The sequence below is a fragment of the Falco naumanni genome, chromosome 11 (genome assembly GCF_017639655.2).
Source record: "Falco naumanni isolate bFalNau1 chromosome 11, bFalNau1.pat, whole genome shotgun sequence".
Lineage (NCBI taxonomy): Eukaryota > Metazoa > Chordata > Aves > Falconiformes > Falconidae > Falco > Falco naumanni.
In genome coordinates, this window is record NC_054064.1 from 4,020,854 (window position 1) to 4,033,821 (window position 12,968).

General features: G+C 39.7%; 1 protein-coding gene across 1 annotated transcript in view; it reads right to left on the reverse strand.

The window, feature by feature from the left end:
* The window catches only part of HMCN1 (hemicentin 1), a 202,261-nt gene that overhangs the window by 84,706 nt on the left and 104,587 nt on the right, over positions 1–12,968 (reverse strand). The window contains exons 27-37 of the mRNA XM_040610626.1: positions 12,467–12,597; positions 11,674–11,821; positions 11,061–11,187; positions 9,898–10,052; positions 7,010–7,288; positions 6,121–6,402; positions 4,924–5,032; positions 4,168–4,337; positions 3,782–3,936; positions 2,871–2,994; positions 1,453–1,554 (exon numbers count right to left, since the gene is read on the reverse strand). Of these exons, the coding sequence (XP_040466560.1) occupies positions 1,453–1,554; positions 2,871–2,994; positions 3,782–3,936; positions 4,168–4,337; positions 4,924–5,032; positions 6,121–6,402; positions 7,010–7,288; positions 9,898–10,052; positions 11,061–11,187; positions 11,674–11,821; positions 12,467–12,597 (1,782 nt within the window). The remainder of the gene's footprint in view (positions 1–1,452; positions 1,555–2,870; positions 2,995–3,781; positions 3,937–4,167; positions 4,338–4,923; positions 5,033–6,120; positions 6,403–7,009; positions 7,289–9,897; positions 10,053–11,060; positions 11,188–11,673; positions 11,822–12,466; positions 12,598–12,968) is intronic.

The following is a 12,968-nucleotide window of genomic DNA, read 5'->3' on the forward strand; positions in this document are numbered from 1 at the left end:
GATGTTGTGCTATCATTTTTCTTAACTAATATTATAACTTGACATTAGTATGTGGCATCACACCATACATAAAAAAGGTGACCAACTGTTTATTGCAAAAATTATCTGAAATCCATCATTTCAATTGTTTTTTCTAAAATAATTGTCAATTTGGTGAGAAAAAAAAAGGGATAAGAAAAAAACACAACAGGGCAAAATAGATATAAAATCCTTTTATTTTTATAAACCCAAATATTTTCAAATTCTGTTTTATACAAGTATATATGATTCTAGAAAACAATACTTTGCTGTGGATTAATTCTTTAAAAGGTAGAAAAGGTGAACTCGGAAGCTCATCTGAAATTTAGTAACACCTTTCTTCTGAACATATTACTATCATCAGCATGAGAACAAATTACTATATTAGATATAAGGTATTAGTAATACACTGTTCTCTCAGTTTTGCTGTACAGTCATTAATACAGAAAACTGTTCTCATAATAACATGGCATTTTCATATCTCATCAGAAGAAGGTGGGAACAAAAACTACATTGGAATAAAAGAGGAAATATTTTTTTCTCTCCACATCTCAACAACAAGAAAGAATAACTGTAAAAAAAGACCTAATAAAAAAATTCTAGTGCCAAAAGAAACCCAGCAATGAAATAACCAAAATCCAGACTGCTTTAGATACTTTTTAGTTTAGAAACAATTCAAAAAAATCCATCAGTTTAAGCAGAAGCCAAACTCCTTCAGTTCTCACTTGGATAAATGTCTATTTCTTAGGGACACTTGCCTCAAAAAAATAAATAAATAAAAAAAAAAAAAAAAAAAGAGAAGGTGGGGGTTATAGTCCCCAGAATGTGAGGAAAATAAAACACAAGCACATACACATGGCCTGATTTTCAAAGCTCAGAATATGGGAGGAACCAACAAATTCTTGAGTATAATTTATCATCAGGACAAGCCACAGAACACATTTTACACACAGAGAAAACCTACTCATTTTCATGTGCACGGGGCCCAGACCAAAGAGCCTCCTATTAATTTCAATTGACTTCAGATAACCTGCCACACACACACTCGACAGGCACACTCAGTACACCAGGTATTGGTTTAAGTCTGCCCTACACTGTAACGTGACAGGAGAAAATAGTGGATGTGTCTAAAGCTGATTCGGTAGAAAACTAACAGTACTCTTGCCTATGGACAGGGCATGACTGTGTGCACAAGCGAGTAGATTATCCCTGTGGTTTTCACTCATTTACTTAAAAATAGTGGGGATTACTGAATTCTCAATACCGACTCCACATCAGTCAATACATTCCCATTACACATAATGTTTATGTTCTAGCTACTTTAAAAAACAGAATTAACTTCATGTTCAGAATATCCATTATTTTCAAAAGACATGTGAAAGGGAAAACCTTTTATCAGATCTGCTTTGTGTTCTCAAAGGTGCATGTGCATACCTGGCAGAGGGTTTCCAGATGATCTGCATTCAAGATGGATTGGATTATTCACCACCACTGTTTCATTTAACATTTTCCCTGCATCTTCCAGACTGGGTGGTTCTGGGAAAAGACAAAGGCATCAGGATTTCATTAATTCAGCCACCCAGCTAGCAGAACATCCAATCACAAAGTAATCTGCCCTCTGAGAAACTTTGGGCAATGAATTGCACAAGCTTCAACTGAATGCTGGATGACTGAGAAATTTCTCAAGAAAGTTCATCTTTGAAACAGGAGTACTCTCTAACTACATAACCTCATTAGCGTTAAGACAAATAAAACATGACTTTATTACTTTTTATTTTTTCAGGAAAAATGGCACTTAAAATGGACTTGCAGGAAATGGGTGCACAACAGAGAACAGTAATTCTTGTAATGCGGCAAGCTCATCTCACTTGAACTGGTAATGCTAAACTGGATGTCGCACACTGCTTTAACAAAGCAAGACTCATCTTACTAATAATTATAAATTTGCAACATGACAGAAACATCAGATAATGACACTTAAAACATGAAGACTGAGAGCAAAAGAGATACTTATGAGAGTGGAATTGACAGTAAATTTGACTATGATGCAATTTGAAGATGAGAGCGGTTTCTCTTTCTAAGTCTGGAGATCATGGAGATACTGCAATCTCGCTTCATTTCAGTTACTGACTCTGACAGTCAAAATCAACATAATCATATTCATCATGAGCATTTTGCCACAGTCCATTCCTGCGCCTCCTGAGGATTCCTGCACCTCCTCCGAGGACTGGTTCACATCAAGAATGCACAATACATCGTGACCACTTCTGAAGCAAATATATGTAAACTATGGTGAAAGCATTTATTAAAATTCACATGCAAACAACAGCTTCTCAAGTTTCCCTGATTCCTTTTATGTTGTTTTTAGCTGCAAAATAAAATTCTTTTTAAACAGTCTGAAAAATCCCCTCATAAGAGAATGTTTCTTTCTCAGAAAAGTCATTCCTGTAAAATTCCCCATTGCAAGGTCACAGGGAATACCATTCTTCCCAGAAGACTTGGATCAAATTAGTAATGCCACAGTGGTACAGCATAACTTGATTTAGAAACATGGAGTACCCTTCTGAGTGCTGGGTTAGTGGCCACGCGTTTGGCTTCTTGGGATACCTCCGAACTCAAGAGTTACCTGGAAAGAAAACTCTTAATTTCTGTGGCCCTTGGTACCACAGGAGAAAGACTGAATTCCAAGACAGATTTTGCCCTCATTTCATCCTAAATGGAGTGGGACAAAGACAGACAGATGTGCAGAGAGAACAAAAATGCTAGACAGCTTAGAAAAGAAGGGAATACAGACATAAAAACCTCCCCGAAAACAGCCATGTTTAGCTTCTAACTAGAGGCAGAAACGTTACCATGCACATGAAGCCGAACGTGCTGTTGGGCTTCTCCTGCAGCATTGGTTGCCACACAAGTGTATCGGCCAGCATCTTCAAGCAGGGCCTTCACAACTTGCAGAATACGGCCTGAAGACTCCAGCTGTACCAAAACAGAGAGCAGGGAACCACTTTACACAACAATCCCAAGCAGAGCCACTAAGCAAAATGGCAAAGCAGACGTTTATGCTGAATACAGCCAGTCTTGTCTTTCCTCTAACCTGGGGCTAATATTCATGCAAGGGGTGTTTGGGAGTTCAGAGACTTCAGTGATGCTGGGACACCAGGATTATTAGCTGTACAGCTGTAAGGAGACCTAGATAGCAGAGGGTCAGGCAAGCAAAGTGAAGAGGAGACTACAGGCAGAGAAAGCTGCCGCTGGCAAGATGTCAAAAACTGCTCCAGCCTAATGTAACTCAAAGCCATTACAAGCACTCACCCCCCTGGAGCATGCAAGCACTGGGAAGGGCTGTTCATTGAAAGTCAGAATCTCAGTGGGAAGGGAACTTATAGGTAGGTGCTGCAATAGCAGTGCTTATAGAAAAACACATCTAATCCCGCCTCACTGTGACAAGTGGGTAGAGCCACCCCATAACTGGCAGACAACTGTAACTTGAAGGTTAAACTACAGCTGAAAAGAGCCAGATGCTGCATTTATAGTCATGGAGTCTTCTGATATGGAGATATCTAACGGGATTCAGTCTACTTAACACTGCTGTTCAATCTGAGACACCATCTGATTCAGGTAAAAAGCCCACGGCTCTACAGGATGGGTCTTTAGTATCTTTATGTCACAGCACGAGGGAAGCAAAAGGAAAAGAAGCACTAACGTGTACAATTTATTGTAACTATCCTTCATGGTTTGAATCCCATAAAAGAGTAGTGCTTACTCTTATATTTCCTCTGGCTGTGTTTACTGGTTGACCATCTTTTAACCAAGTTATGGAAGGGCTGGGAATGCCATTGGCTATGCACTGCAGTGTGACAGGCTTGTGTATCACAACAGCTCTCTCAGAAGTCCCAGCTGATTTGATGGTTGGAGGAACTGCAAGAAGCACCAGAAACAAAAATGAAGAATCATTTGAACATATACATTTAAATATATAGAAGCAATATCCCACAGGTAAGAGTAACTCTGCTTCTAATTCATCTACTCTCATCTCTAATTTTTCAACTTACTAATGCAAATAAATGTTTACAGAAAATTTGAGCACCTTCTTGCCAGCAACTTAAAATAAAGGCAGTCTGCTGCTTCCCCTCCTCTTGAGTAACCTACCATGCACAGTAACATCAAATTCCTTTTCATGTTCTCCTGCCTTATTTGTAGCCACACATTTATAGCGGCCAGTGTCTGACACTTGAGCTCGAGAGATGAGAAATTTTTGTCCATTTAGTAAGATCTTATGTCCAGCTCCCTCTTCAACTGGTTGACCATCTTTTAACCACCTACCAAAGAGAAAGTACAATCTCAGCTCTCTGTGAAAGTATCAACAACACTCCTAAAATACACACAACTGTATTAAACAGAATGTCTCAGTAACTCTTTTGCATTTCTAGGAAGGTTTGGAGATGTCAGATAATATTCCACTTTTCTGAGTGCCACGGACTGAAATAGTTTATCAGAAGAAGGGAGTACAGGGGCACAGGCACTAAAGAAGTCAGCAAGGTGACAGCTGGGAAGCAGTAGTGAAAGCGGATACCACCAGAGACAGACAGTAATCTCCAAAGCAAAAGCAATCACTGGTGGTGGATGAAAAGCATGTGGTTGCATTAGCAAGGGAATGAGAGTTTTGTCAGCTCTTGTTATCTATCCTAATTTCCAGGACATGCATATTGACACAACATACCAAACTACTTGAAAATAAAATCCTGATCCTGCCATGCGTCTGTCTTCAGCGGAGCCAGGAGTTTGTCCTCCATACATTAACCACCACTAAATAACATGGGCAGTTCATAAAGACTATCTCCAAGCTCACCTAATCTACCAGCAGATTTTTTTCTCTTTTTCTTACTGTCATACCAATCCCCTTACGTGATAGTCGGTGAGGGTGTCCCTGTTGCTGAACAATCCAGCTCCAAAGGGCTATGGAGAATCCCAATGTAGTCCAAGAGCTCATCCCCACCTTCCACAAATGGTGGGACTGTAAGACAGAAAAAAAAAAAAAAAATCAACAAAAACTTCAAGCATCAGAAATATCATCAAAATCTACCTCAAATAGTAATGTTAAAAACAAAACAGTCTTGACATCTATCTCACTTTGGGACACTCACCGATATGTAGTTCATTATGCACCACTGTTCCTTTTTGAAGATAAACACCTACCCAAGTGATATTTTGTGGCTTCAGATCACTCTTACTCTTTCTTATTATTTATTGTGTTTGGGTATTTTTTTCAGATTCTGTCAGAACAACCTTGTAAACAGGGAGTGTGTGGGGAGTTTATGTATCTTCTGTCAGCAGAAAGAGAAAACAAAGGTGCAGGGGACCCTCTTCCAGGTCCTCTTCACCCCACCTCATTCCCTTGCAGGAGTGGGAAGGGTGGGAAGGAAGCACTGCCATACAGTTCTTCCCAGCTCCTTCACCGACCAGCAAGACCAGTGAGATATACCTGGAGCAGCAGAATGGATGCTCTACATCTGCATGCAATAGTATGCAATGTTCTTCAAGAGAGTGCCTACAAATCAAGCCTTTACAGTTCTCAAATAAACCCTTCCATGTCAGGAGAATGTCATTAATGTTTGTACAATTCATTTACCTAGAGACACTCAGAAGGGACTGCTGAGATGCAGGCTGTAGTAAAGGATTCAACAGAAAAGAAGAAAGGAAAAAAAAAAAAGTATCTTTTCCAAGGAAATGTTCAAACTTTGCACAACACAACTCAAATTCAGAGAAAGATCTTCTTTCCCCAGAGGCAACTAACTGTGTTATATTAATTGATACCTTTCATATCTATGATTTCCTTCTATGAAGGCAAGTTAAGAATTTTAAAGGTTACCAAAAACAGCATTTACACACCACGTGCACAAAAACTCTTAAAGAACTAACCTGAAAGTAAGAGTCTTCCAACTGTCCTGTAATCCTGGACAGAAAAAGTGTGCAGTGCCCAGTTTTAACTAGGCACGTAGCTTGACTAACTGACCTTTAATATAACGATATCGACAAAAATAAAAACAGACTTTATTAGGTTTATGGAAATCTGATAAAACAGTAGTTTTGCTACTCACACACCTAAGACTTCAACTTCGTATTTTATTTCTTGTTCTCCAGCTATGCTTGTGGCCACACACAAATACTGGCCCCGGTCAGCCTCAACAGTGTTCAGAATCTCCAGCTTCTTCCCACCAGATAAAATGCGGAGGTTGTCGCTTGCTTTCACAGGCACACCATCTTTTAACCAGGTAAGGAGAGGCTGAGGGTTGCCAGCAGCTTTACACTCCAACGTCAGTGAATTTCCAGCAACCACCTGCCTGTTCCGGGCTGTGTCAGCATCGCCCTCAATTACTGGAGGAACTGTACAAAGGAAAAAATGAATTGCAAGCAATTAATTCTCTAGCCAGAAAAATGTATTAAGAGCAAATGGGTTAGTTCCTCCCCACCCACTCTGGCTCTATATGCTGTTACATCACACACAATTTCATGTGAGAATTTGCTGCCAGGGCAAGCCAAGACAAAGGGAAAACAGAGAAGTCAAATGCTGTAGTTCAATATTGAGCAGTTGTTTAAAACAGAGGATCTGCAGGGCCCTGAGATGGAAGAACTAAGTATGAGGGTCTTGAAACAGTACGCTGAAAATCCCACCCGGAGTGGCTATTGCAGGTAAGCGTTGTTCAGCACATAAGTGAGAAAGGATACGTGGAGAAAAAATAGTTTTGATGCTGCACTGAAGCATGACACAAGGCCTGTGAAGTTACGAGCTTTTTGAGTCACCCGAAGGACCGGGTGTAAACCTCCCTCTGCACGGCCCTGCTAACACAGGCCAGTCTTTAAATGCAGCCACTGGCTGCTGTGCCCCCTTGGCAGGCCTGCGAGGCCTGCTGACGTGGCACAGGCCGCAAAGCTTTGCAAACGCGCATCCTGTAACACGGCAAGTAACCGAGTTCCATAAACCCTCACTTACCGTAGACATCCACGTCATAGGTCTTCTCGGCAGCTCCAGCAGCGTTGGTGACATGGCAGGTGTACTTGGCAGAGTCTGATACTTGGGCCCGAGGTATCTGCAGGAATTGCCCTCTATCCACATACAGAGCCTGGGGGCTGGAAATTAGCGGGCGTCCGTCTTTGTACCATGTAATGGTAGGAACAGGGATTCCCTTGGTTTCACACTCCAAATTTATAAGATTGTTCAGAAGCGCTGATACCTCTGTGGTGATATTTCCTCCTTTAATACTAGGAGGGACTATTTCAAAAGACAAAATAACAATATTAAAGCCTTAGTATATAAGTCTGCAGGTTTAAAGGGATTAATCATTAGAATGCTGTAACAAGAAAAGATTTCAGTTTTAGCAGCCTTCCAACACTTCTGGTGTTTTATGTTTGGGTTTTCCCCAGCAGAGTTATATATTGCCTGCACAATTCTCTGGGGCACACAGAGCTGAAAGCATGACAAGAACACAACATCAAGGGCCACCATATATTTAAGAAACAAGCACCACAGCAAGGGGCACTACAAAGCACTGCTGCCTTGCTAGAGGTACCTGGAGACACTTCACCTCCTAGGCTCCAACACGTGCCAAGCTAGGGCAGCTGGGCCTCCGTGTGTCCTGCAGCGCGCTGGGGCATGGCTCTGCCTCTTCCCTGCCTCAGAGGGGTGACACAGGAACAGCCCCTGTATCGCTCGGGAGGTGCATCCTCCCAACAAGTAACAGAGACCTGTTATTTAAAATATCAAATACATTGAAAAGCGTCTACAACTGGAGTCTGGAGTGGGAACTGCTTAGTTCTCAAAACTTCTTTAGATGAAGTCACTTACTTTGAGACTAAATATGAGCTTAACAGTCTAGCTTTATGCTCCTATTTTTGAAACTTTTGGCTCACAGTCATTTCCCTTGCTCACTAGGCAGCAGTATTCAGATTTTTCTAGCAAACAAGCTCTCGTGTAAATCAGCCAATATAAAGAGTTCGTAAATCTCTGTAGAAGTAATAAAAACACACTGCAATTGGCAACAACTAAATTTATGACCGCTGAAAGTACCAGACACATCTGGCAGACACATTAACTCCTCTGCTGCCAAACATGTTCAGTATATCCTAGACTTCCACTGACTTCCATAGTGTTCATTTAAAATGCCACTGCAGAAACGTAAAGCAAGGTGTCAGTGAACGGACCTCCACCTATGAGATGGATATTGCAGATTTTCAGACCATAATGAAATATTTTCCTAATTAGATCATGTATGCAAAAATACGCAAACCTATAAAATACGCTGAGACACACCCAGTTCAAAGATGAATGCATTTCCCTATCAGAAATTGCTTTCATCCACAGACATGAGGAACGGTTTTAACATGGTGCTTTAGGAAAATCCCAAAGCCAGAAGTAGGACTAAACAGCTAAACCAAAGTAAGAACTAGCAAGAATTAGCATCTAGGTTTCTCACTCCATGGGCTTCTGTTTGTCCAGTCAGGATTAATGACAAGTTTAAAGTAAAGAGATACTCCATTCTACTACCTACTTGTTCTGAAGAAACTGAACTAAGGTCTACTCATCTGTGAGGACTTTATTTGCATGGGGGTTTTTACTCCTCTAATCTCAAGACAGCCACAATCACCTGCAAAGTCCTCCTAGCATTTTCTTTGTTCCCAATGGAAAAAGACTGCACTGTGACTATGAACAGGCATATTTCTATGCGTGTGATTGCTCCACACTTCAGAAATGTCCCAGATGAGGGAAATAATGTATAGTAAATTCACAGTTATCAGAAGACACACACTCTTCAGAAGCAAATCCATAGCAAATGAGGACTCATCAGTTTAAGGGCTCACATATTCAAATTCCTACCTTTTCAATTCCAGGCAAAAAAGACTCATACCACCTATACATTTCTGCACTTGTTTCCCCCTAATTTCTGCTAGCACTGTGCTTTGTCAGTTTTCAGGTCTGACTAGGCTTCCACACATCCTTCAAACTGAAAAACTTTTCCTCTTATCTCCTTTGAAGTCTTCCTTCAAAAGCTACTTCTTTCTTCCATGAATCTCCCCTCCTTTTCTCCCAACTGATGATCTCCTAATTTACATTAAACTTATGCAACACTGATTACAGGAATTGTCTGTTCTCTGCATCTTTGCTAAGACTCCACTGCCTGTAAAAACACAAAAAGTATACTCAGTGTACTACTAACTTCACAAAAATAATGTTAACGTGGTTATCTCATGCTAGTGCTGCTTCTTTTGCTATAAATGGCCTCACTTGCTATAAATGACCTCTGTTTACACCAATTTAAGCAAGATGACATACCACACTACCTGAAGATCATCTGGAGCAATCTTTTTCAAAGACTACTTGGATCTGATTCTTACTGGTTTTGCACTTGACTTTATAATTTTACACTAACTTAAAATTATTCCTGGCTGAATTTACTCCTAGCACTAGGTTAAAGAAAAAAAGAGCACGAGTATCTTAGAATAAAAATCTTCCAATTAATTTTCTCCTCCCTAAGACAGATCAAAATAACAAAGCCAATGTGATAATAAAATAATTCAGATGAAACTAATCAATAGCAAAATTTAAGAAGGCCCTTCAAGATTTTTGGCTTTTATCAATTAGAATCTAATAAAAAGTACATGAACGTCACTTAAAGGCCAAGCTTGCAAACACTACATCCATACTTAACTTGATACAAATAAATGTTCAAGATCACTTTGTGAACAGAGATGAGTATTATGTTTACACACAAATTTTGCAGGATCAGAGCCTCAATTTATATTTGTCTGAGTATCTCGATTCAAAACCAAATCTTTCGAGTAAAATTAAAGGATCTTCCAGGATAAGGCACTCTATAAGCTCACCATGGATGATCAGCTTGACCTCCTTAACTTGTTTGCCAGCAGTGTTGGTGGCGCTGCACTGATAACGACCTTTGTCAAGCCTTCGAGCATTCTTTATGTGTAGAACTTGATCTTTGTCCAGAAGCTCGACATTGGGATCACCCAAAAACAAGGGCCTGGAATAGAGGTTATTTTACTTCACAGGACTCTGAACCCATCCTTTTAACATTCAACTGACAGTAATAAGAAGGGGTCCTTTAATGGCACTAATTGCACCATTAAAGAGTACCATTTAGCACTAGAGTAACAGCATTAATCCAAAGAACCACCATGAAGTGACAAACTATTTTAATTAACTTTATTCCTAGTTTTTAGAAGAAACTGAAACACAAAAGTACTTTTTTCAGGTCATCCAGGATGCCAGCATCAGAGCCAGAGTCCTATTCCTGACCTCAGCTCCTTTTTCTAATTGCTTAGTTCACAACAGTCCTTTGTTGACAATAAAATGTCAACTACTACGTGAAAGCGTCAACGTATCAATACCAAAGAGTAAGGAACTGTCACTTCAGAATACCTGTGAGTACTAGCCAGTACCTATACTGAACGACATTGTTAAACACCAATGCCTTTTAAAAACACAGCCCATTTTATTTTTCAGCTCATATTTAAGTCGCCAAGAATTCTTCTCTTGGTATGCTTTCCTGGAAGATGAGAAGAAGAACTGAAACATGCAGGCTAAAAATGTTTTAAAACTTTTAATGTATATATGCAGAACTGCACAAGGCACTAGCTAGAAAAATGTTTGACATGGGTACTGCTTACCAATGAAAAAATCATGTCAGCAAAACAACTGTATCTTCACTAATGGTATGTTTAAAATAATCTAGATAAAATAAATTCAAAGAAATGGTTATGTTTATATTGCCTCAAGCATTGTCTGCCTTCAAATACCACAAATCTGCTCTGCAAGTGCCAGTGTCAGCAATGGGACAGTTCACGAAGAAAAGCAGGGTGCTAACTTTTGGTTAAAGAACTTCCCACGTCGCACCACTACAAATTGTATCTAATGACAGTAACTTAACAGTAAATAGTTAAAAGCAGAGCTTGCTGGGTGCGCCACCTTCTTCTATGTTCTGCGGGAGGAATAACCTAGACACAAACATCAGAAGTTATAATATACTTACTTGCCATCTTTGAACCAGTGAATGTCAGGAAAAGGGAAGCCTTTGGCCCTGCATTCCAGACTGATTTCCTGGTTGAGGACGACTGCAATTTCACCCGGGGTTTCAGCACCTATTATACTCGGTGGAACTTTAAAAAGACAAACATTACAAGAAGAATTGGTATTTAACCAGAAAAGGTATGCTGTGAAACTGGAAGAAATGCAGTAGTGGATCATACTACTCCCTTGAAACAACTTTAGTTTTCACTGCAAAGTGACTTCGACTACATCACAACATCATTTTTACCATGACAAGCACTTCCACACTTACGCTGGTGAACTGTATGTAAGAAGACTCCCATGTTAGATTGCTGTGCACCCAAAAATACGAAACAAAGTACCAAAGACCAAAATCCAGAAATGAAAAGCAGCACTTTGTGTTACTACAAGAACGGCAAATTTTAAGTATTCAAAAGCCATCATGATGAGTGCTTTGGCAGCCAACGTTTCATGGGCAGTGAAAGGAAGCATCTATTTATAATGAGTTGAAATTTATTGGCTTCTTAAAGATCAATTGTGTTTCAGATCACCAACTTTAAAAAAAACAAACAAAAAACCAAAACCAGTGAACTAACCTAGTATATCTAGGTTAAACAGCTTCTCAGAACTTCCTGCTGTATTTATGGCTTTGCATGAATATTGTCCAGCATCATCAGTTGCAGCTTTAAGGAGCTTAAGTATCTTCCCATTGTGCAAAATCTGGAGAGTACTGCTTTCCACAACCTTAAAAGAACCCGAGACATTAGCCTTATGTGATCCAAGTTACATCAGCCAAATATTACAGCTGGATTTTTATAAGAAAATAGTAGTTTTAGTCTAAGAATAGTCTGTTTCCCCTTTCAGTTACAGCACTAATCTCCTGAACTTCTACAACCTACTCAATATGACCTGTAGCTAAATATACAATACAGAGTGGGAAAACCAGAGGAGTTCTTCATCCATCAGTAATGATTAGTCACAAAGGTGCATAAAGGTGTCTCTCCTCATCTTAAACTATCACTTATCAGCTACAAGAAGCAGCGTAGGACTGAAGGATAATCATGAGGAATTCAAACCACCTGCAAAAGTTGTTATTTCTCCATCTACAGAATGAAGACAATACCATTATTGGTCCCCTCTGAAAGGGCTCTGGCATCTACAATACTGGGAGATTGCTAAGGGCAATTCCTAGGGGAATCATGAAAATAAAGAGTTTACTTATGACTTATTGAGCAGCTTTCTGAACGGGTGTTCTCAGTGCAGTTTAAATATACATAAAGGCATGTATGTGTATTTACTTTAAATGAGTTCTCATATCAAGCACTCAAAAGCCAACACAAAACTGACTGATGATGGCTATGTTACTTCAATTAGGTTAATCGTACATACCTGGATATCTTCTTTATACCAGGAGATGATTGGGAAGGGGTTACCAGATACTTCACAGAAGAGACTTACAGGGTGATCAACAACTACAGATGTATTTGTCACCTTTTCTTGATCTCTGATTTCAGGAGGAACTATAAAAAAAACTCGAAGTCATGTATTAAGCCTTCTATTCCAGTGATTTCCTATGTCCACCTCCTCCTCCTCTTCTCCCCTGACCATCAAGGACAACTGTAATCTGAATTTCTCAAGACCCTTTTCACTCCCTCCCCAACATCTCATCTTCATTTGCCTTTTAGCTCTGGACATATCTCCCTGTGTCCTTCTCTTTTGCAAAAAACGAGTCTTCTCTTGCCCAATAACAGACTCCCAGGGAAGTTCACTCAAATACAACCACCATCAACATTTTAAGAGAATAACCTTAAGATTTAATTTTGATCTTAAATTTAATATTTATCTTAAAATCTCATGGGTTAGCATATAAAGGAAGCAGATTCCAGAGAGT